Source organism: Rhyacophila brunnea, unplaced genomic scaffold (assembly GCF_057557595.1).
Source record: "Rhyacophila brunnea isolate RB1 unplaced genomic scaffold, BYU_Rbru_1.0 scaffold_3, whole genome shotgun sequence".
NCBI lineage: Eukaryota > Metazoa > Arthropoda > Insecta > Trichoptera > Rhyacophilidae > Rhyacophila > Rhyacophila brunnea.
The window spans coordinates 14105810-14132878 of record NW_028232965.1 but is presented as its reverse complement, the minus strand read 5'-3'; the positions used below and the strand labels follow the sequence as shown (position 1 = coordinate 14132878).

At 31.9% G+C, this 27069-nt stretch overlaps 1 protein-coding gene across 1 annotated transcript in view; it reads left to right on the top strand.

The window, feature by feature from the left end:
* The window catches only part of LOC147067920 (dorsal root ganglia homeobox protein-like), a 157114-nt gene extending 132399 nt beyond the window's left edge, over nt 1-24715 (top strand). The window contains exons 8-9 of the mRNA XM_085952531.1: nt 11439-11557; nt 24396-24715. Of these exons, the coding sequence (XP_085808657.1) occupies nt 11439-11557; nt 24396-24715 (439 nt within the window). The remainder of the gene's footprint in view (nt 1-11438; nt 11558-24395) is intronic.
* Nucleotides 24716-27069: the final 2354 nt, after the last annotated feature.

Sequence of the window (27069 nt, the reverse complement as noted above, 5' to 3'; positions counted from 1 at the left end):
TAAATATGACTTATGAGTTATGCATATCAATTTTGCCTGCGCAGTAGAACGATAGTGGCGAACTTGCCGGCAAAAAAACGAACTACGAACAAATTTTCAGGTTGACCTATTTTCACTACCTGTCAAATAGTACGATATAGTACCATAAAATGACAACATCGCGTCTCGCTCACTCTTAAAGAATGAATTGGAGAAACAGTCAGCACTTTTATGTGTAAACAGTAAATTTGTTGTCACGATAGTTTTAAATACGCACTATTGCTGCCAGTGCGATGCACGTGTACAGGCACTATAAGTTTACCGAAAATAGATGAAAGAATCATTTCATCTCTTACGAGGCATATTATTTGTGTGGAAATTGAAACACATTGACTAGATCTGCTTTGTCCCAGACACTTGCTTACAGATAGGGCAACAGCTTAATTTCATTATCATAGTAATCAGGCTGTAATTAGAGCAGTGGCTTCTGCGCGTGTACCTATGTAAACGCTCACATGAAGCTTTCCTCTTTACACAAGAAGATAATACTTACATACCATCCAATACGTGTATGTCTACGTCATAATGTATTGCTGCTAAGCTGCTGGCTTCGGAGGTTAAGATTATGTTTTCACTAGTCCGCCTTGAGAAACCCGTGATTCTGTCTAGATTTAATTAATTTATTAGGTATTTGAACTGATACTTGGAATAAAGTGATTATCTTATTGCAGAGTTGGAGCGCGGTGATCCGCTAAACAGAATATTGTGAACAATGTTAATTAGATAAGTGATAAGATACGTTTCAAATTATTAATACTTATCATTGACATTAGCTGTTCACTCGTTTAAAATTACGGTATTTTCCACGATCATCCGATATGATGGTTTAATGTGGCAACCATTTGTATTGCTGCTTACAGACTGTCAGTAATACGGATTCGTCATTCCGGCGTCCGATGATTATGTTATCGGATCAACCATTTGATCGGCCTGACAGTTTCTCGACCGTTGTCAAATGCATGCGCTTTATGTATGAAATATTGTAACATTTTTATTACTAATATTTACACTCACATATAACTTTTGGAAAGTAAGCCACGTTTGTGGGATAAAACAACGAATGGGAAGATTTTGAGGAGAATACATGAACGGAAAAATGGTGAATTATTCTTTAAGTAAGCCTACACGAAAAACAAATACTATAATTTTTGATATTCATACCATGGCCCCAACAAGTTGGGTAGCTGACAGGGCTCTAGCCTAGGGGCCCGGTGTAGCGGATCGACCAGATAAATGAGATAAACGAACATCTTAAATTTGCTATATGATGTAACAACGTTGATATTTTTATTTGTAGTGTTCATTTCTCGATCAATTAATTATTCGAGAAATTAAGAAACTGTTACTAGGTTAAGGAGCCCAAACATGATACCAGTTATATTGACCGAAAGAAATATAGAAAAAGTCTTGACTTTGATTGTGAACGGAATTTTCGAAATTCTTAATTGGCAGTGATTCACATCTTCTATTTCTCTCACTCCTGCGACAGGCCGTGAGTGATGCAATACGAATAAAGTGAAACGAAGGCTTCCTCATAGTTAATTTGAAAATGAGTTTCAAGTAAGTTTATTAAGAAAACAGCAATATGAGTGGTTAATGTTTCCACTTCATGAAATTATATTATGTTGCAATACTCTCGACTTATCGACCAGTTGATCGCAAAAGATGCATTTGACATTCTTGTTTTGTAAGTCAATGATGTGTCAATAATAGTGGCCGACAAGTCTAGGCGCACATTATTTCGGAAGTATACGACAGAAAAAGATGTCGGTATATTTTCTGCAATCAATACCAAATCATTAATGGTATTAAACGAGATTTTGTACGCACTTAAAATGTGCCACTCATCTTAATTATACATATTACTATTTAAATTTTTGAATTAAGTTTATTTACAGTTTATTGATTTATATTCTAAGACCAAATACTTTGTACGTATTATGTACCACGAAAACTTCGCCGGAGTCAAATCGTGGTTACTGCAAGTTCCACTAATTCCATTGTGCGGACTGCTCCAGCGGTACTATTAAATGAAAACCGCACCCCCGACACTCGAAAACTGTTTAAATAATTAGCACGCTATCCCACGAGTCCGTGAGTGACGCTACACACCTCTACGAGCCTATACGAACCTCTACGATAGCCAATTATATAGTGCTACGCTCTGTTTCTTTCGATGTATCGTAGATATATCACGTCTTCATATTGTACAAAATTAACCTTTATTTTATATTTAAATATATCATCAACTGGCGTCGATACACTGCTCGATGAAGACTTCTCCTCCCTTCACTCTTCTCCGGTCCCTAGTTATTCACTGTCACATACTTCCACAGAATTATATTAATTCGTCTATCCAATGGGTTTTAGGGCGTCTCTGTAGTCATTTAGTACCTATTGGGTAGTATTGTATCGCATCGCAAGAGAAAATAAATAATAGGTATGTATTTATATTTTTCAAGTAAAAACTTGGTGGCAGATTTAACAAACATAATATACTTATTATTTATCGATCCTAATGACAGTTATGATTTTATGTCGGTAGGCAGGTCATGCATTACTTATGGGTGCATATTATAAAAGGCCGGAAATTTAAGGATGTGATGTGAATAATACAAGTATTAATAAAAAAAATACATTACGTATATTTGTCGATGTGTATATTAGAATTACAAAGATTTAAATTGAATGTGTTAGTTTAAGAAGGAATAACGAAATATAGTAGGTAATGGATTTATACAATATTTGAGACTAAAAATGTTAAGGGTAGCTAGTCAAAGATCAGATAGAGTGTTTCCATGACATTACGGAAACTCTAGTTAGAACCCAATTTAAGTGACTATTATGTAATCAATTTATAGAATACGTAACCAATTTAAATTCTATTATAAAAATTATTTCTATTCAATGATTGTAACAACGCCCTATATTTTTTCCTATTGTTTCAGTAATCATTTCGCAGTTGCTGATAATACTAAAAAAATTAGTAAACGTTGCGTGATTGCATTCAAGCTTTATTAAAGTTTGCTGTCATGTTTATTAGATGGAAGAAACTTTGTATTACAAACTTTCATCCTATTACTTATTAATCAAATTATATTAATCTGACGAAAGTAGTTTAATTTGCCAGCTTGCTATATAATTATTAACCGTAATAATTTAAGTTCTAATATATTTAATAGTGTACGATATTATATTGCAATACTTAGATTATTTGATAAATTTTAAAGAATATCACCGGTTGGAGTCTATTTTAATAAATTACCTATGTTGAAGAAACCCATTTTCTACTATGTTGCAGTCTTCAATACAGGTTATATGGCATTTTTATATGCTACAAATAATCATGAATTGTATTCTTTTGTCGACGAGGGGCATTTTGTAAGCTTCAATTTTATAATGGATCTGAATTTTTTTTTAAATTCTACTTTAATGAGTTATTTACGTTGCCAGGTGTTTCGGGCTATAAACCCATGTTTGAAACGATCGCCTTTAACATAACCACGCGAACGCCAGTTCAATTCATTTTATAATTTTATACATCGAGAAGAAGGTTTTCTTCCATATCTTTGGTTTAACACAGTATTATGTTCTTTCTCACATCAAACATATTAAAATTTATTCTAGGTTAATAATTACGTACATTAAAATAATATAGTTTGAGTGAAGGAAGCGGAAATCGTTCTGAAACTCATTGATGATCTATTAAAAATAGATTGCGTTTTATTTAACTGTTTTTTTTTCAACGAATAATTAATTCACAAGATTTAAAAATATAACATTCCAATTATTGAACATACATAAATTTGAAAAATATATTACTTATAACATAACCAATAGATTTTTTTTTTGAAAAAAGTAAGACACCTAAGACGCAGAATCGAACCTGCATAATCTAGGGTATCGCGCCCACGCACATAGACCACTATGCTAAAGGAGTCATACTTAATTGCGACAAATTTTAACTAATGGGTTTTAATACTCTCTCTCTCTCTCTCTGAAGCGTTTCCCAAATCTAGTGTAAAAGCATTGAAATTTGCCAAATTTACAGAAGTAAAAGACGTCATATCCCCAGAGGGTTTGGGAGGGGGCGTTAGCGTGATGTTTCGCTGGTGATGAGTTCTTTTTTGGTGACATACTGGATGACAATGGATTACAGCGGGCACCCAGACATTAGCGCCAACCCAAATGCGCCCGTACCAGTGCTCGCAAATCACGCCCGGACAAATACGCCTAGACATAAGAGCCCACTATAAAAATTGAAAGAAGTAGGCTAGGTTTCAGGAGACCAATTGTATCAAAATCTAAATATGTTAAATGAAAGACTGCAAGAGTTAATGCCTTTGTATGGCAGTATTACTAATTTAGGATATTTAAGAAGGTTAGCACAAAATATTGAAATTTAATTATTATTTTTTTTGTACTTATGTTTATTTATTATTTATTAATATTTATTCTTTGTGTATGTATCTAAAATGTATTATTATGTAAAAATAAAAATTGTTTCACCTCTTATTTGTATTTTGTTTGGGCGCTTATGTCTGGGTGCTTTTAGTGCGGGCGCTTTTGTCTGGACCACCTCGTCTCCTTTCACCGTGATCACGAACATGGATATTTTTTTGCGTCACGTATTTTTCAGAATTTGGCACTGGCAGAAGGAAAGGCAATATTATTACTATTATATGCAAAGGATATCTTTATTACTAGGCAATCATCGAAACACTGGTGTGTTGCCTCCAATCTGAACCGAACGACTACTGCAATAGCCGGTTATGATAATAGATGTCACTACTATTCGATAAATTCTATATAACCTACTTTACTTACAACCGACAGGTCGTAGATTATTTCTGTTGTCGGTCCGAGTCATAACATACAGAATTCATTCAAAAGTCCTTTTGTCCAAAGGTCCTCAATGATGTAAAACAATACTTTCTAAATTATATCGTAATAATAATAATAAACTAAGTAACCCTTACAACAAAGTAGTCAATAAAAGTGTAACTAATAGTGAATAAAAGTTAAATGAAAATTCGAAACCTATCTCTCCTAAAGACCACCATATTGTAACAATATGCAACAAAGTAAATAGAAATGCTACGAAACCATTAATAACCATACATTTCACTACTAACAACTAACCCAGTGTAAAAGTAATGAATTTTGATTTTTCAAACAAACTATTATACCCAGAAGTGAATAATACAAGCGTTCATTGTATCTATTATAGAGTCGTCTTCCTTACGTTAGACCATAGTTGTATTAAATTCTGAGAGTAATAATTGAATTAGCTAAGACCTCCAAAGGACATTTTCAAAGGCGGGTTTATCCGTTAGGGTCCAGTGCAGCGGGGGCTTGCGGTCCGGCCCCAGATTATGACCGTCCGGCTTAATAATTCAGGTCGTTACAACGGTTTAAAGAGCATTTTGTAGTGTGCACTAGTACCATCTCGCGGCGGCTAATTCACTTAATCTCAATTCGCTCGCAAGATTTGATTATTCCGCGTCTGGGTTTGGTATACATGAACATGGGTGATAGCGACGCCATCGGGAATCGAATTTCCAAGTTAACACAGTGGTGTGCATGGAACAGTAGCTAAAACAAAACAGAAATGCATACCCATCCACTCCAAAGCCTACAGACATACATACACCCTAAATAAATTATAAAAAAAATGTTAGTATTTTTAGTCCCTACAGACTAAATGCCTGTACACAAATATTTGTTAGAAATTCAATGCATACCTGAAAATACTGTTTACATATTAAATGTAGTTTGGACAGTCCACAGCATAATATTTTGCAAGTTTTAATCAAAATAATACTTCACGGGACAACGCAGTGCTACTTCCGGTGAAAGACCAAATATGTTGCTGCACTTACGTTCACATTTACTTATTTGTAATTTGCACATGCTTTCCATTATCAGCAACATACAAATAAATTTGGGCATTAGCATAAAATATTTTGAATATTTATATACATTTTTATAATATTAACGTGTGTATTTGATTGTGTGCAGGTATATCTAGGTTCGTACCAGTACTTATTTATGCACGAATTCTCACAAACATCTATCATCATACACGAATTAAAGTGCAAGCATAGAGCACAGAATACTTACTGTTTTGACGACAATTTTAGGAAAATATATTGTAAACGTCTATTGTGAATTTCTAAAAAAAATATTCTGAGGTTAGAGACAGTTTCATCGCAAGTGAACATAATTTTAACGTACTAACTCTTGAAGTGTGATAACGCTGGTTAATTATACATTTGTACGGCTAAATAATCTACCCGGAAACTGGACCCATCGTTAATACTATTTTATTTAGTAAATTAAAATAATCTATGTTCTCAATTTCGTATTATTTCATATGACTCTGTTTACTAACTACTGACAATAACACAAATAGTTTTAGATGAATAATTTTTATTTATTTATTAATATTACCACATTAGCTGAATATTGACAGGAGAACTAATTCAATCCAGTTTTATGCATTACCTATAGTTATACTAAAGTTAATACTAAATTTCTCAACATTGTCAAAATCTAAGTAATTTAGTGGTAGTATTGAGGTGACGACGTCATCAATGCATAGTTTACCATGCACGCCACTGAATGAAAACTGAAGATACTGCAACTTTACATTCTAAGTGAATCGCATATGAATGTTTAATAGTCATTAATTTACAATTCAGTTATACTTCGTGTATCTAAATGTAAATAGATATTATAGTTACATATAGAAAACGTTACTTTAATTATTAAAATTACGGCAAATTACCATTTAAACCAATAATATGGAGCATGTAGATCTCCAGAATTTGAAGAAATGTTAACCGTCATTCTTTATGAGATATGACTACATTGATTGTTTGCCAATTGACTAAGCACTTTGTGCCCATGACAGTGTTTCCTAAGCCATGTGCCTGTATGCGCGTACCTATATAATTTTTTAACGAAGCGTACGCGAGAAATTGATTGCCACACAAAGGATAATCGATTTAATAATCCAATTAATATTTTTAAATTGAACAATACAATATATTGTGTCATTGTAATATTATAGGTACCTATAAATGAATCTAGGAAGTCTAGACTTCTGTTTCTACATTTTAATGTACACAAGTACATTTTAGAGTGCACATCTAGAATGCTTCAAATATAAAATTAGAGGGAGAATTTTCCCATGGTTTGTTAATGCAGATGATACAAAAAAACGTGAATTTTTGAATTTTTGAAGTTTACTCAAGTCATTCGAACCCGAGAATCGACCAATCAGTATAATATTATTTGAGTTAGCATTTACGGTAGAATTCCATTTTACAAGAAATGAAAATATAAATAATATTAAATTCTACAGGTTTTTTAAAAAAAGGTTTTGTCGATGGCTATTTTGGTTGTAACACCATTATCAAGACTATTCAGATAGGCCGTTTGCCTTTGCTTAAATAGTATACGTATAGATAGAGACATAATACATTTTCTTATTCAATGTATTCTGTCTATATACGTATAGTATTTAAGCAAAGGCCTGTCTGAATAGTCTTGATAATGGTGTTACAATCGAAATAGCTATCGACAAAACCTTTTTTAAAAAACCTGTAGAATTAAATATTATTTATATTTTCATTTCTTGCAATATAATAATGTTAATTCATTGGTCCGTGGTGGGGTTTTATTGATATGTTACACATTAATCGTGTATAATTAGAATAATGTATGTAGCAAATTCACACTTTCTATTATAGTACTAGTTTTGTTTGAATTTAGAACAGGAAGCCAAATGTTAATTGATATATGAGTTGTAAAAATAAATTAACGATAAATTAATCTACACTATGCGTGTCTATAATATGTTCTGCCTTATAACGGAAATTCCCATATTATACTTGTTTACTCTATTATTAAAAGTATGCGAAACCCCTCTGGCTTGCCGTTTGGGAACCACTGATATATGCAGATGGCGAAATGCAGAGATCACGGAGAGATATAACAACGATATTGGCATGGATCCACAGTCCTTGAAAATGATGAATACGAAAATGTAGAAAAAAAATTTATAATGTAGAAAAAAGATTACTTTAAAAAAAAATCATGAATTTGATATTACACTTAAGTAATCCTATAGTTTATACCCAAAAAGTATATCATACCTCTGATTGAATGTTTTAGGTAAAGCCAGCGTGCCTTAAAGGTTTCCATTTTCTCATAATCACTTTGCGCAAGTATACCGCACATAATTAATGGTTTCACTCCGTTACCGAATTTGCCGTTGTCATATTTAATCTGTCATATCTTAGCAGATTATTAAAACAAATTGTTACTGCATAATTTATACGGAGCATCAGCTGTATGTCTCCTACCAAGCGAACAGAGAAGCTAAACCCGCGATCTTATTCTGAGAAATTACTTAACTACTTAATCCAAAGTAATTACTTACAAGCTTATAATTTAATTATTTTTCTTTTACGGCGATAAAATTTGTCGAGCTTGGATTCCTCCATTTTGTCCGGTCTTCTACTCTCCTTAACTACTTTTTAGGTCTGTTTTCTTTCTGTGATCTTTGTAGTTGTGGTCTTTCCCACACGTCATTTTACTTTTAGTCCACTAAATGTTAGGCGCTCGATCATCCATACGTGTCACACGGTCGTCTCATCGCAGACGTTTTGATAAATCTGATGACTCCTGGTTTAACAATGAGCTTAGAGAGCTAATGATTTTAGCGATGTCGTCCGATGCCATCCTCGTAGATGAGGCTAAATATCTTTCGCAGGATAATATGCTCGACACATGTAATTCTGTAAATCACTGTCAGATGGCGATCATGTTGACATCTCTGACCCGTATAATGAAAGTTTTTTTTAAATATGCGTTATTAATAAAAATAATAATTGGTATAATTTAAAAACTAAATTAACATGTTTTTTTCTAAGCAAATGAAAACGGTTTTAGTCGTTATTAAATTATATGAATTAAATACTTACTTGCTTTTTCCTTACTTCACCCTCTCACGCCCCAGTGTTGTGTCATAGGGAAAGCTCAGGGTCGCGCCACTTTCCTCTATCCATCACCACGTCTCGCACCTCCCGTCATATGAAACCTGTTGCACGTAGATCGCTTTTGTAGTACCACTGCAGGATAAGGAATAGCAGTCACGGCGAATTAACCCTAGATGTTGTGCCAGAAGGGTACGGAGTGTCGCACTCCCTGGCGGCATCATATGTTCCAACCACGTGAAACTTTATCTTCGTGATTACTTCAATAACTAAGGGCTGTCGCATCAGATCACGAACTCGAGTGTTTGTGGGGTTTAAAATAAATAATTACAAGATAAAAAGAACTTTTTATACACAACGTTTTTCAATTCTGTTGAACCATATAAACTTGACTTGACTAGCTTAAACAATCAAAAGAATTTGTACTTGCCATGTCATATTGATTTCCATAGTAACGCATGTATATATTAATAATTTAGCTGCTAGGATCCTAGACCCCCTAGCAACCAATAATGGTGTCGAAATAACTTTTCATATAAAACAGAATTAACTGAAAATGAATTCAATTCTACTTAAAGGTGGCTAAAAATATTAAAAAAAATGCATTGGCATTGTGTTCTGATATATTCTAAAAATTTAAAATGTCTAGCTAGTCGGTAAGTTAGTTAAAAATCGATTGCAAGATTTGTACCGGACAAAGAACCACCGGACAAATAAGAATACAAGCTAAGAAAAACGTTGTAAAAAGGAGATGTTATATCAACTAAAAATATGATATCATGAGTTACCAACAAGTACCTAACAACCGAATCTTTTCATGATACTCGTAGTAGATAGTAGTAATTGATTAATATTATTCTTATTGTGGATTCTTAGAAACACGTCCAGTGCATTTCCTATTTGAATTAGTCATCATTGCAAAGTTTTTATATAACTACGTAAAATTTATTATATAACTACGTATGTAATCAAATTGTTTACACCTTTTCCGATTCTGTCAAATCGAAACGTAATTTAGTAGAATATTATTATAACTAGTTTTAATGATGTATGGTTTATTAATCATCGCCCGGATCTCAATTATACTTTTACAACAAGACTGTAAGAAATGAAAGGATATGGCTAGAAATGGACTGGAATGCACCGGAGCTCCATTCCGGTTCGTAAAATCGGCAACATTATCGCTCCGCTCCTGTGGAAAAAATATTTTGACCATCTGAGCTATTTAACAAAAATCTGACACTCATTTTTATAAAATATTAATAAAATTACATAATTATGTTAATATTTTCAGAAAATTATCGAACGCTCCGGTTCGTAAAAAAATCCATTTCGAGCGTTGTGAAAAGGAGAACTTAAAAAATATTTATGCCTTGGATTCAAACAAGTATTTAAAAAGTAAATAAGTGCACGATATTTTTATTTCACACTACACAAACCAGTCTCTCGTTCTATATTTTATATTGAACATCTTTCTAACGTAATTATGAGCCGTTGTAAGAAAATACATCTCTTATACCCATTTATCGGGATTTGAATAAAGCATGACTGGAGGAAATGAAAGAGAGAACTTTACAACAATATATATGTCTTGGATTTAGATAATATAAAAACAATGTAAATATGTGCAGGATATTTTTATCGCACACTGTACAAATCAGTTTCTTGTTTTAAATTTTATATTGAACATCTTTCAGAATTATGAGCCTTTGTGATGGGAATACATCTCTTACACGCATTTATCATGTTTCAAACCCGCGCGACTATGATGAGCTGTAATGTTTTAGTTGGAAGATACTATGCTATACCATAGAAAATATTTAAAAATACAAAAAACATGATAGAATCTGAAAAGCAGAAACATTTAAATCGACTCTTATTTGGCAAAAGTTTTGATTATTAATTAAATGGTTGACGACTACTTTTGCGCATGATACATTTGGGGAGAGGAACGGTTGGCACTCACTGTCATTATAATGAAAATTTAGTGAATTTTGTAATAACATCCTTTGAATAATTTCAATTATAACTAGTGAAGTGAATTTGCAAATAATATGAATAGGAATTTTGATCACTAACACTTTCTTAATAATCGGATATAATATAGAAATTATACAACAGGTATAATGATTGATATATTAATATATATATATATATATATATTATCCGGGTGATTATGAATTTAGTCTTAGCTACTATTACAGGTAGTAATAATAAATTATCATATAGTAGGCACTATGTAATAAAACAAGTAATACCTGTAGGTATGTGTAGGTCTAACAATAACTTTTAATTAGTTATTATATTAATAATATTGAATTTTTGTTAGTATTGTGTTGTATTGATTGTTCTGTAACAGGTTTTAAGTAAATCATTTAGTTTTAAATTTTCCAGTGGCGGAGGATTCCGTCCCCTCGAAGGGGGATCTCCACGCGGCGCTCCACCGCTCTTCTTCCCCCCGCACTTGTCACACCTCACGCACTTCAGCCAGCCACTGTTTCCAGCTCTAAAAGGTAACTAATACACAAATTACTTTTTTATTATGAGTTAAAAAGAATATTTAAGATTTACAGTTGTAAACAAACATGTACCCATGAACTATTTAAGATTGGTTTTGATATTGTACCAATATACATCACTTTTTGTACCCAGTATGAGTCAGTGTACTGTAGAAATTATATTATATATATATATATATATATATCAGTGTCTGAAAGGAACATGGACATAAGGCTAAACTAACTAGTATTCAGGATAGTTTAAAAATGTTTGAGGATTGGACAACCCTGTGTGAGAAATTTATTTTTTCTGTGTGAAATTTATTAGTTTAAAGGCGCTGATTTGGGTCGTCCACTTTTTCATTGATTCCGTATGGTTAAATTGGAATTTTTAGCTCGTTTATTTTTAAATTTGAAGACAAAATTGCCTTTGTCTTTTGCATACAGATATGATATATTATATATTGACACTAATTAAAATATTGTCATTAAAATTTCATTCGCAAAGAGTCGAGTGTCTACTAATCTTAATATTTATGTGTCGATATAAAATATCTATTGTAAATAGATATATTATGTTTATATGCAACGTTAGATGTGTAAATAAGTGAATTTGACTTGGTATTGTATCACATATCACACTACTCAAAACGATATCAGCCTTGATTTTAGCAGAATAAGAACCGTGACGGACATGTTCTAATACATAATATTACAGCGAGACTTTAAATTATTAAGAATCCTCTCAAAGAAAACTAAAATAATACTCTACAAAGATATTGAGCTATGGATCAGAATGCTGGGTGTTATCAAATAAGATTAGAGTTAGATGGATATCTTTGAAAGGAAAATTAATTCATGATAATTTATTAAATATGTTTATCACTTGGTATTCACCACGTATTGTTTTAAAGATATGTATTTCGCTTACATTGTGATTTTTATCGTGTATACATATCGAAATTTACGTTTGAATTTATGGTATCGTTATTGTCAATAGTGTGTAGTGGGAGTAGAAAAGGTTATAATATATGGTGTGAGAAAAAGGATAGTGAGTTAAATTCCAAATTATAATTAGGGACTTTTTCTTAATTAACATTCTAATTATTGAACATACATAATTATGAAAACACTTATTAGAAAATATATTATAATAACCAATATCCAGGAATCGAACCTGCATCTCTCGGGTATCGCGCCCACTCACATAGACCACTACGCTAAAGTAGCCATACTTAATTGCAACAAATTTTAACTAATGGCTTTTAATACTCTCTGACTTAAAATACTTTGATTTAAAGTACAAAAGCCGATCGCCAATAGCAGCTCAATTTGGGAAACGCTTCAGACAGTATTAAAAGCCATTAGTTACATGGTGAATATAAAGTGAACAAATCATTTTATAGATCAATAAAGGTATTTGGAGACGAATGCGATAAAGATTGTATATGCCATGAACGTGATCTCACTGTTCTTTCATACATTCTTGGAAAGACACTTAACTACACAAGCACTAGACCAGAAGAGAAAATGAGGAAACTTAAACTTAAGACGGTACTTCAGTGAAACGGCAAATAGTTTTCAGCTATAGGTGCGACGAAATTTTGGACTCGCTGGCAATCGGAGAGCGAACGTCGAGGTGTGAACACGTCAATTTGTTTCGTGATGGCGACGGGGGTATTAATTCTTAAATCGTGTAAAGATGACTAAAAACGTTACCCATTTACTTGAAAAAGAAAACATGTCAATGAATATATTATTATTGTTACTAATAGAACAATAAACAGAAAATTAAATGGACGCATGTTGGATTTATATGAGAAATAATATTTCATTCGGCACGCGTCATTTTCACAATCCGCGCATCGCCTAGCCATGATCTTTTTAGACCATGCCTCAACTGAGGTATAGCCTAAAGTGGTTGAAATAAATTGAGATCTTCCCTGCAACAACACTGTATAACGATTTTAACAAAAAATGTTTGGAAAATGAAAAAAAATGTTTTGAAGCAAAAAAAGTAATCCAAATAACATTTTCATTTTATTTTTTTAGACTATTTTTAGTGGTCTACATACAAAAGGGAAAGATATCCGCGCAATAACACTGTATATTATCATCCCAGTGGTCAAAACCTTGTACATCATTTCTTACTGGGGCAAAAAAGACGGCAACTTTTAAAAATTTGATTTAAATAATGTTTTTAATTCATATTTATGGTAGTTAAATACATCATTCAATGCCCAAGGAGATGTAAAACATTGTGGCATTCATAACTCAGCGGGTCTATTCTATAAAAAAGGCGACTATCGACCGCTAACGTGCTAACGTGATAATGTGTTAGTATTTGTTACATACATTTTATATTGAAATATTATAATAATTGTAATTGTATTGTAATCGGTTAATCAGTCGAAACTGTCTCTCTCTCGCTCTCTCTCTATCGCTCATGCTCTAAATTTAGCACAGGCAGGGGGCATGCCGTTAAAATATATAATTTATTAAATAATGGTGTTATTTTAAATATGTATTTCATAATAATATGAATAGGTAGGTGGGTAACTCAATACGTATCTATAGGTACTTATATAAATATTTTCGGTATAGGTACGAGGGTGGGTCAATAAGTCCTTAGAAAAGCCGACAGGTGGCGCGAATTGTACTGTAAGCGGTTTGTTTTCATGCAGCGGCACTACCGATTCAGTATGCTGCGAAGTTTCAATCAGATCAGTCGGGTTGTTGTGTGTTTCTCGTACATTTAAAAAAAAATTTGCTTGTGGAAAATGGAAAAATGGAAAATGGAGAAAATTGAGTTTAGAGCTGTTATTAAACATTTTAATATAAAAGGGTTAACAGCAAAGGAAATAAAAAATGAGTTGGATTTAGTTCACGGCATATCTGCTCCTTCACTTGCAACTATTTATAACTGGTTAAATGAATTTCATCAACAAAGGATGAACCACGCTCAGGACGTCCTGTAGAGGTGACTAAACCAGAAATGATCAATAAAATCCACGATATGGTGTTAAGTGACCGAAGATTAAAGTTGAGTGAGATAATTGAGGTTACAGGGATCTCAAAAGGTAGCGTCATTTCTATTTTACATGACAAATTGGGCATGAAAAATATTTCTGCAAGATGGGTGCCGCGTTTGCTCACAGTCGACAATAAACGCAATAGGGTGGTGGCCTCCAAAGCCCTGTTGTCGCTCATGCAACGCAATCCGGCTGAATTTTTTCGTCGCTTTGTGACTGTAGATGAAACATGGATACACCACTATACTCCCGAGACGAAAGAAAAGTCAAAGCAGTGGATTGCGAAAGGCGAACCATGTCCAAAGAAGGCGAAAACCGTAAAATCAGCTGGTAAGGTTATGGCTACTGTATTTTGGGATGCACGTGGAATTATTTTCGTTGACTATTTGGAAAAGGAAAAACAATAACAGGGGATTATTATGCATCTTTATTGGACCAGCTAAAAAACAAAATTGAAGAAAAACGGCCTCATTTAAACAGGAAAAAAATCCTCTTTCATCAGGACAATGCCCGTGTTCACACATGTTTACGATCAATGGCTAAAATTGAAGAATTGAAGTTCGAATTGGTCGATCACCCACCGTATTCGCCAGATTTAGCCCCCAGTGACTTTTTCCTTTTCCCAAACTTAAAAAAATGGCTAAGTGGACAACGTTTTTTTTCAAATGAAGAAGTCATCGATCGGACAAATGCTTATTTTGAGGACCTTCCGAAAACTTATTTTTCTGACGGTTTAAAAAAAATTGAGAAACGTATAACCAAGTGTATTGAGCTCCAAGGAGATTATGTTGAGAAATAAAAAAAAAATACAAAAATAAAAAGTGTTTTAATGCTTTTTTCTAAGGAATTATTGACCCACCCTCGTATATAGGTATTCATCAAAAATTATTTAAATTTGCATATTACGAACTATACCTTAACATTGTTTATTCGTTTTTTTTATTTAGTGAGTAGTTACAGTTGGTGACATCTCTCATTAGTTAATATTATTAAACTCCCAACATATTGCACAACGAGAAAACTATTGTTTACGAGAAATGACATTTTAATACGCTTACCTACCGAATGTATTAATCGTATTTACAACGGTTTTTTTTAGAAACACTGCAAATATTCAAATTATTCAAAATATTATGTTTTTATACTTCATCATTTACTTAGTAGGTATCTAGGTAATAAGGTTTTTACCCTTTCTTCGTGTATTAAGTTATAATCTTTTTTATTGTAGCTAGAATTTGATGTCAATGTGTATTTGCCATTGGCGAGTGCGCAAAATGCTGAAAGGCAAAAGCCTGATCGCAAAAAAATACTCAAGTGGAATAGTACAAAACTTAAATTAATTAGAATTTAAATTCAAACTCCATCAAGTACCCTCGGTTGATAGTATTAATCAGACAAAGTTTATGATGATACATACAAGGCTCAATAATAGGTAATTTTAAAAACGCTTTCGATATAAAATAGTCCAGTTCCAAAAGAAGCAATAGTGGGAAAATAAATGTAGGTACAGTGGCGAAGGGTGCAGGTAAGCTGTTAAGGTCCGCCATAAATAGTGCACATTAACCTTTTTCAGTCAATTGTATATGTTCTTATTGAAATACGACTACAATTTACAGATGGTATTGGTTGGATTTTAAAAATCAATTAAGCCCTGTCTTACCAAACCATAATAGTATTGGTATATTTTAGGCGATATGACAAAATTGTGCACATTTTTTCATTCTTACTTATTTTTTTAACTTTAGATTAAAAATACGTATCACACATATTGTAAGTTCATTTTTTTAATTCATCAAGCTATGCCTAAACCAAACTGTAATAGATAAATTGTATTATCCTATCTATAAAATATCCAAATTTATGTTAGATTTCGTATTTTTTTTACTATTATATATTATGGCTTTCGGTCGATAGTATTGATGATGATGGTATATAATAGGCTCAACAATAGGTAGTTTTCAAAACGCTTTCAATATAAAACAGTCCAGCTCCAAAAGAAGCAATAGTGGGATAATAAATGTAGGTATAATGCAATATTATGTACTGATTTTATATTGATTTATTTATCCTTGTACGCCACTGTAATGAAAGATAAATACTCTCGCAGCAGGGTGCAGTTTCAAAAAAAGGCGTTTATGAATCCCCTTGAAAACCGTGTTTTCTCTTGGACAGCATCGTCGAAATATTGACGCATTTGACACGCATTTAAAACGCAATCGGCTCGCAAACAAAACGCAAACGTCGTATGGCGGATGAATCCGAAACTTCGCTTTGCCGTGTGCGCGCAGCCTTAGCGGTTTTAGCGGACGAAAGCAGCCTCTTGTATAGAATAAACCCGCAGAACTGCCCAAAATCGATCATAAGTACAGTATTGTTGCATGGGAGGTCTCGTAGAAAGAGACACAGCATCATTGCGACTAAAGCAGTGACGTTTTCTGGAGGTGACCAAGACTCTCATTAGGCAATAATGGTGTAAATATAAATCGATTTTTTTATTAATAAAGTGGAGTCATATTAACGGTACGGTGTGGCAACACTCGGGCAGCGGTAACAATTCGAATTAATGATAAATTCAAAGATTAATAATGAATAAACGGCGTTGATTAAGAGCACCTGAGACCAGGAATTTTCCTCCCTCAAAACTAATTCCATTATCCCGCCGGCCCTTAACGGATATTTATGGCTGATATTATCGGCGATGCTGTGTCGCACCTTACCGACATCACGAGACTATCAGCCGTTCGTTAAGTTAACTCTAAAAATATTAAACAATGTGGGTCTCCTCACTTATATAAAATTTAATATACAAGGGGAACCGGTACATTTTCATTTATGTAGTTATGTATAGTCCAAATCGCTTTGGATGTTGATATATTCCACCTACGTGAGGATTGGTATAGGTGGACGTTGTTTTATAAATTCTTAAAATAGGGTCCGCTTAGCAGCTCATTCGGTGTGCTTCCATGTATCATTTTAATTTTTTTTATAATTTTGTATCTTTTACTTAACTTTCCACACTGTTTTTATTATACTGCATATATTTATTTCTTTTTTACACTGTTTCTTAGTTTTTAAATATCATGTTGTGAACGTCTTAAATTTTGAATAGTCAGCGGTGATTTTCTTTGTCGAAGATGACGCAATCGATCCGTCAGAAGGTTTAAGAAGGGGCCTCGAAACAGTTCAAATCGGTCATACAAATATTGGTTATTATTGGTTACATCACATGTGGCATCATGTAATTGGGGCTTATTTTTTTTTTTTAGTAAGCTTGCTATAGCCGGGGTAATTAATGTAAAATCACTTTTTGAAAATAAACATGAGACTAAAATTCGTCACGATAAACTATTAGGGCAGCATGATATTCGAAGAGGTTTCGATTTTGGGGTAAAGAAATATGAATAAAACAACTGTATTGACTTTTTTTGTTAAATCAATTTGATGAGCTGAGGATTATACAAGTGACTAAGTAGTATAAATAGAGCTTAAAGTTAAATATGCAATAGTAAATAATTCTACATAACTTTTTTAAGCATTGTAAATGAAGTCGTGTTCTCAAATGATTCATTATTAATATTACGAGAAACAAATTCATATCTCTTTACAACCATTAATTTTTTTATCGTTTGAATGATAGAACATCTGGCCCAAATATTAAAATTATATGAGTTACTTTGAAAATAATAACAACATTGTGTATATGCCATGTCTGTATGATATAATCAAATTTAAGGGAATATTCTTATAACTTTTCATACAGAAAGCAATAACCTATTTGAATCTTATTACAAGTATTCATAGCGAATTTAGAAAAGAAAAAGGGCGTAATCCACACAAATCAAATTTTACAGGAGCAACAAAAGCATTTTTGTTATGTTTTTTGGTCTAAGTTAAAATACAAAATAGATATAACCTTGAAGTGCATGATGATTAATAATTGAACGTAGTTATGCAGAATGTAGCCAGTCCACAATAATGTCGAGCAGAGATAATGGCACTTTAGTAACAACATAATTGTCAAAAATGTATGTAAAATGTCAAATTGTAAATAGTATTTTATTTCAAGAATATTTTTTTGCGGCCTGGCTAATGTAGAGAAAACCTTCTCGCATCTGATCTATATCATATCTCATTTTTTATATTTTTTGTGGAGTTTTTATATTCCTAATCTGATATTAATTATTAACTAAAACTATTAATTAAAAACCATCAAAAAGGATGGTTAAGTCGTTTTTCCCAATTCACTTACTTATTTTTATTTTAAAAGTTGCCAGCTAAATTTACATAATAAATCGGCATTTTTTGGCTTACATCATTTGGACACAACGTGTATTTCCTACATGCAGTCGAATTATGTATGTGGTGAAAACGGTTCCTTATGTTTTTCTAATAGTGTGTCACTTGTTCTCGTTTAATTCTCTGAAACCCATCTATTATATTATAATTGTAATTTTTTCCGCGGTGTAAGAAAAAAAAGACTTCCCACGTTTTTATAGGTAGTTTAATAGTTGGTGCTAAGATGTACATATTATTAATTAGTAATTTATTGGAAAGCTGAAAACTACCCTTCAAAATATTTAGTTAATTTTATATCATCGAAGCGAAATCAGTTTTTTTTAGTATGTTAGTCGATTTTATAAATTATTTTTGACTAAAATGGATGATTATTAACAAACATTGCTTTCTTGTAAATGTTATTATATGCAATTATATTACTGAAACTTTGAGTACGTGTTTTCGTACATAAATTAAAATAGCGTATAGGTCAGATATCGTTTATGTTATCACATCGATATATATTTTCTTATAACAAGTTGACTGTAGGAAAAATAGTGAAAAATTTGTCACTGATAATAATATTTTAATTCATACATTAAGTAAAAGAAATACAGGCATGATTAAAAGAAGCATTATATATTATATTATGTGATCGATTGTACTTTATTGTAGGGGTTGAAAAACCTTTTTGGATAATACCCAAAAGCTATTTGTATTAAATGGTAGTATTCTCAGACTTCAAGCACTAACTCTTGGCGGGTAGTCCAGTACGTAAGGCGCTGATCTTTCACCTCCCCATCCCGTGTTCGATTCCCAGTGAGGTCACAATATATTTACAGAATCTGATATGTGAATTCAACAAGCTTGAGATATTTGTCACTGTGATTGGTTTTCACGGCCAAAAAAACTATTAATCATTTCACGACATTCACAACATCATGTTGTAATAAGCTTAGCATAATGGAAAATAAAGAGGATTAAATAAAAGATTATTTTAGTTTAAGACATTTTCACTTTGGGTTCTGAATAAATGGTGTTTAATTATTGATAACATAACATCGATGTCCGTGCAATGTTAATGTTGGTTTCAATCACCAATCGATACCTATTTATTTCGATTGTTTTCAAATTTCTTTCAAGGGTAAAAAATCTTTTTTTTATAAAGGTGAGGGCTGTTGTGGCTGAAATGGCTGTTGCTTCCACACGAGTAAAAAGTCTTCCGATTAACTTGTATTTACTTTTAATATTTTGCAGCATTCATTGCCCCCATTTTTTTACGTTTACCCCTGTTCCCAAATCCTTGCGCTATGGGATTGAGAATATAACCGGTCGAACAGCACATAATTCATAGACATTTTTGATATTCCTTTCTCACTATCTTAAATTAAGTATATACCATTAAATTTCTAGAATTATAATATTACCTTTAATTTATCAAAACTCATCTAGTGCTAACACCACCACTGGCGCGTTTGGAGTCATTGGCCATTAGATATAATTAGCGTGTTATTTAAATGTGATAATTAAAAGGTTAGCAGTGATTGTGTCAATAAAGTTCGCGTATAGGAGATAATAAGATAATATATACTAATTTCAAGATAGTTTTTAATTTTATTTCTAATCATCATTCAATAATCTTTATATGGTCTTGCTTGAGTATCAATCGCTCCACCCTCCGACATCATTATTAAGTGCGTTAAGGTTAAAAAAGGGGTAAAATGTAAACCCAATTGGAATTTGTTATAAGGAGAGAGAGTAGGCAAGGGCGGCGAATATATCTTGCCCTTAGCAAGACGGACGGTGGTAATATTTGAAGGCGACAGGTGCCAACCCCCGGCCTGATGTATGGAGCGTTTGTTTTTATTTATGGCCACTCACTTTTGAGGAGGTGCCGCTAGTTCAACCCTGTTAGGAGGGTTGGCAGCTATTGATGGAAACTAAACTAAAAAGGTTAAAATATGAATGGTTATTAGTTAAGCAACTCTGCGACTTTCTGTGCGCGGCCTTATTTAATTTGTATATAAAGACAAATTTTAATTATTATTGGTATCAGCCTTTATTAATCCACTGCTGGACGAAGGAGTCTTCAAGCCAATTCGAATAATTTGAAGACGCCATAAAAAGGAGTACTAACTGTGTTCAACCAAATCGCTTTGAATGTTGATATTTTCCAGTTAGGTGAGGTATAGCGAACGTAATTTTATAAATTCTTAAAAATACTTTCATGATTTATTTTACTCTTCTTATTACGATGTTTTTTGTATTAATATTGTTAATATTTTCACTTGATTTCTTTGTTTTTTTAAGTCATGAAGTGAATGTCTTGAATTATAAATTTGTAGTGTTCACTATATGTAAAATAAATAATTATAATTTCATTATTCTCGATCCATTATGTTGGTATATACTTCCGCAGAACATTAATATTTTATTTAACCGGCTTCTAGATCCTTTTTTCCACCTCTTAAGTACCACTGGATGATTTAATTAGTTACAAGGTTACGTTAGTAAAGTATATTTATTTCATTTGCAAAGATCAATAGGTATAAACTTAATTGACACTACTAAAATTTAATTTATAGTTTATATCATTAAATGTATTATTTATATAATTTGATGTTCATTTGGTGTACATATAGCAGAAGAAGTTAGAAACTTAATTCGTTGGCATATTTTTGTATCAATTTCATTAAATAGTTAGGTGATAGTACTACTTTATTGGTAGAGCAAAAATTATTAAGTTTGTTCGTACATTCTGTTCAATATTCTTTTGAGTATTATGTAGATGCAGTGGAATATTTTATTGGTAGTAAAGTCATTTGGAAATATTAGTTTTCCCCATTGAAAACTGCACGGGTGCATTGAGCGAGTTAAACAATTCCGCACATTTCGAAGGGGTGTACATTTTCATCTACTTAAAGCAAAGTATCTTGCCGGAGGCACCCGTCTGGGGGTGGCAATAAATAGAGCGGGGAGCGCCCGGGAGCGCGCCTCGTCAAATTGTATAACACCCGGCCGGAGTGTTATTCAAAGCGAAATGCTTCGTGCAAAATTTAATATCAAAACACATAAAGATAATGACATTTTATGAAAAACAATGGAAATGGAAAACTTATTATTATCATAAAGCGATCCGTAGCTCAGAAATCTTGCCTTTTCCAATATAACACTGAAAAAGATGATTTGCATGGGATTTACATTATAATTTTACGTGTCACGTATTTTATTACAATTCAAATTACGTTTTATAAACATAAGCTATGTCTTTGTGAGTTTGCAGTTCATGTATTTAAAACGAAACAAGGTACTGCTGTGTAGATTCACCAGTATAAGTTGTCCTCTGAGTGAGGGCGCCCCATGCTAACATTTAACATATTATCATTCAATACTTTTTATACGGTGATGAGCTTAGTTCTAAATTCGAACACTTGACGATATATGATGATATTATATTATCTATAGTACCTACTACTAGATATATCTTGAGACGAAATAAAATATTAAATTAAAAATATATAAAATTAAATAAAAATTAAATTTAATAATATGATTTAACGTATATATAAATAAATCTATTTTAATTAATCAATTTGTATCTATCTTAAAATACATATAATTTAAGATCGTTGAAGGCTTTCATTTTACAATATTATATATTTTTTTTATAATCAACTATTTTTATCGTTAAAATTCAGTTTGATAAATTTTCTCTGAAGTGTGAAAGATATTTTTAAATATTTCAAAGTGTAAATGTATTTTTTTAAATTTAAATTCAACAAACATAAGTATAATAAATAGTAATATAGAAAATAAAAATGTGTTTAACTTGAAATAACTAGATGTCGCTAGTTATATTACATTAATAAATATTAAAGATAATGGTATTTATGAATAACAAAAACCTCACCTATATAATAATATGATCCACCGTTACCACTTATCATGACATAATAAACAGATGACAAATAATATTATATTCAACCAATTGTTACTTTCAAATTCCGAAATACGTATCTGAAGACCAAATTGTTATCTCACAGAATAAAAATACAGATACAAGATACTCCTGAGGCCAATTTTATTCTCAAATATGGATTTTTCACACACATTTTATGCATTATGAATGGACGACGATGATATTTGAAAGAAAAAATACTAGGAGTGATATTTTGAATCAAAAATAAACGTGAAGCAACATGATTGAAAATATCAAAAATTCTCTACTAGGATGGCCTGGTCATTACCAAATAATGAAATGAGATCGAAAAATCTGGAAAGTTTTTGATGGGAAATCTTATAATCGAAGAGGGTTTTCAAGATGTGGTGGTATAATCATGTCGCTACATTTCGAAATCAGCCAAGTCCACATTTAGGTATTTTTGACTTTTTTGTGAATTGCTGAAGGACTACTGCTTTCTAACATTTCTGCATTATCGGAATGTGGAACTTATTAATTTTAAATATTCTGTAATCGAAATTATATAAACTATCACCATTGTGACTGTGTACTTGAGAAAACAAAAAGCTGTTTTTCTCCTATTCATCTATTATGGACTTGGCTGATTTTGAAATCTAGCGACACAATCTATGATCAAGCAATTAGCATCTCAGATTGCAGAAAAATAGCTGAATATAGATTGGAATAGTGACGGCAACTATAAAGGGCTTACTCAAGTATATTGTGTCAACTAAGCACCGGTTCTAATCTTGATGAATATTGAAATGTTTTCCTCAATAGACCCAATTGAGATTATCGTATTTTTAATGTTAATTTAATAAGATGTACACAAATAAATCCTGCGAATATTAAGTTAGATTGTAAAAATTATGATTGTAAGATTCTATGGTATTCATTTCATTAATACAAACATTGAAGGAATGTATGTAGATATTCAGTGTGATGGAGTATATAATTATCATCTAATAAGTGTAATTAAAGCAGTATGCAAACATGTCCGGGAATTTGTACGTATGTGGTTGGCCGTATCATAGTTCATCGTAAGCCATTGTATCGGAAATAAGATGGCTGTATAGTGTTGAGATCAAATACATGTATAAATAAAACATTTAAAATGCGTAAATAAAAACTACCAGAATACAAGGGAAAGGCGTAAATTAGAAATACAATCATATCGTATATATTTATATACAGTTCTGGTAGGTAGTCGTAAGTATCAAGTCGTACTTATAAAATAATATCTGATAATAACGCTATCATTATTATCAGATATTTGATACCAACCAATTGGAAAAATTACTGTCTGCAATGCGTGATTTTTTTTCTCAATGCTATACGGCCATATTTTTCCGCTAAGATAGTGCACGGGGAAATGTAATACGTATAATTTAGATGTAACCGTATGTAATGTTTAACTCATTCCTTCCAGGCTCCTGAATCAGAAAATGGGGTAATTACAGGGTCGCGCAATACCAAGAGTCACTTCGATGCCCATTACCTTTCCATTCTTGTTATAGCATCGGTAAATAATATGGCCATAATAATTCAGAGCAAGCATTTATTAATCTCAATTACTATGTTTCAGGATTTCCCGGCCTTTGTTCATGTTGTCCAATGAAACCGCTGTCTTTGCTGCCTCCCTTATCTGGATCACCTCCACCTGGGTCTGATCATCGCACTTCAAGCGTCGCAGAGCTGCGTAGACGGGCACGGGAGCACTCGGCCGCCCTTCTCCACGGTCTTCACGGCCTGCAGGCTCTACGGCTTCCGCTTGGACTACCTCTTCCGCCCTTGGGAGCTTTGCACGGCCTGCACAGACCCCACGTCACGGACGAGGAGCGGCCTTCCAATTCACCGACAAATACTGAAGATAGAAGTCCGAATGTGGCAAAGGACTCTGATTGAAGATAAATTTAATAAGTGCATAAATATTGTAGAATAGTAGATTTCAATTTTGGTGTAAGTGATTTAATTGTATTATTCAGTTACACAGTGCGGCTATTTCTTTACATTAACAAATACACGTATTTGTGCATGCTTTTTAAAAGATCTATGTAGGTAACTTAAACAGTTCTGTGCTATTGTGGTATTAATTAATAGTACAAATTTATTTATGATCCCTGAAAAATATCACAGATTCTCAAATCATATTACCACAAATATCTTTCATTTTTTTTTATTATTTTATTGTAATAAAATACTCTTCTATTTAATAGTAGGTATTGCCATTTAAGATACAGCAATTAATTATTATAACTAACTGTAAATATGATATACCATATTCAATATTTTAATCAAAGTTTTATTGTAATAAGATAACGATAAAACTGCTAGTAATGTTACTGCTGTACAATAAACTAAATTAATCATTAAATTTCAGTATACTATATTAGAGATAAATCATTAATAGTTTCCGCAAATTAAAAATTCACTATCTTTAAATTAATATGAGAATCCAATACGTTATAATAATTCATAATATCTATGTATCTACCTACCCCGTAATTTCAATTAATATTTTCTTCAAAAGTTGTATTTACAGTAAAATGAATAATAATATTAAAATTTATCTACATTTTTTATTTAGAATTTGTAAACCAGTATTATCTTTTTTATATTTAAAAAGAAACAAATTTAATGGTCTGTGATTAAATTGTGGTAGGATTAAAATTAATGTTGTATTTTATTATTTATATTGTTGTTTAAATAATGGACTATTCAAATATACAGAAATATAATACTTACTTATTGGAGAAAAAAATAGTTGCTTCAGCAAATTAAGACTATAATATATTATTATAACTAAATAATTCTATCATACCAACCCGTTGCAATAAGTTATTTTGTAAAACAAATAAAAGACAAAGTGTTCTTCTTTAAAATGTAAATAAACATGTAGAAATTAATAATTATTGTTAATATAGTAAGATTTTTGTATATAGGTTTGTGATGTAGTTTTAATTAAATCGATAATGAATATTGTTTGTAGAAATCACAGTGTTGATATTTAAATAAATGAAAGGAAAACGCACTTTATATGAGTATTTTTACTATATTTTATTATTTAGTTGGTGTAAACACAAATTTTATAAGCACGACAAAATTTCCAACAATATTCTATTTTAATAAATCTGCGGACTAGTTCTTTATGTTTGTATATTAACTAACAGTTAGTGAACATTTAAATAATAAGATATAATATGAATAAATAGTACCTACGCGCAGTCTTTAAGGCGATGAAAACTCTTATTGGGAGCAAAAAATAGAAATATATATCAAAACCGGATTTCCATAAAAAAAAATTACTAAACTGAGAAGATGAACATGCAAATAATTTTATTTTGATATTTACAAGCCGTATAATTATTTTCATATTGATAGGTATCCTATATTGTAGGTTTAAGCTTTTACACATTTACATTTTACAGACTTATTCTGATAAAGTGCCCATGGGAGAGAGACGCATTGAACTAACAAAAATAAATGACTATACAATAATATATTATGCTGTTTAAAAAAAGGTATAATAATATGGATAGACAAAAACTATGTCACGTCCGCAGTAAGCAAAAGAATTGGCCTTTGTGGCGACCAAGTGGTGATTATTTCCTTTTTTTTAATTTATTATTTTTTCGGACACACCTATAGGATTCGGTATTCAACATGTAGTTTTCAATACATAGATTTGTTAGTAGGGTAACAAGTTCAAGCCCATAGAGCTTGGCAGCGAATCTCGCGTGTCTAGTCCTCAAATCCTGACAATCCTAATATAAATATAATAGATAAGAATGTTAATTAATTTTCTATCTAAATAATAGCCTCAGTTGATAATATATATATTTTTTAACATGTATGATTTATTTAACTTTTGTGCTTTCTTGAAAAGTACTCTTATAAAAAGTACTCAAATACTCTTAAGGCTGTTTATCAAAGTTAGTTGGAGCTATATAATAAGTAAGAAATAGTATAAAATCATTAATATTTATTAAAGCAATAAAATACCCGAATACAATGTTAAAATAATTATTCAATTTGCGTGGCGCTCATGAAAATGCCTCAAAGAGAAATGTCGGCGTAAAAAATCTTCGAACAGAATTCACTTTACACCATAGCACCGAAACAAATTTAAACTCGTGCGCGGAAAAACTTAATTGAATTGGGCACTTTGATAGAGTGAAATGCTACCGGAGAGACGAGGTTAGGCGAGGCTGGCGGGCTGCAGGACGGTTACCACCCATTTTATCAAAGAGTTTTTCTTA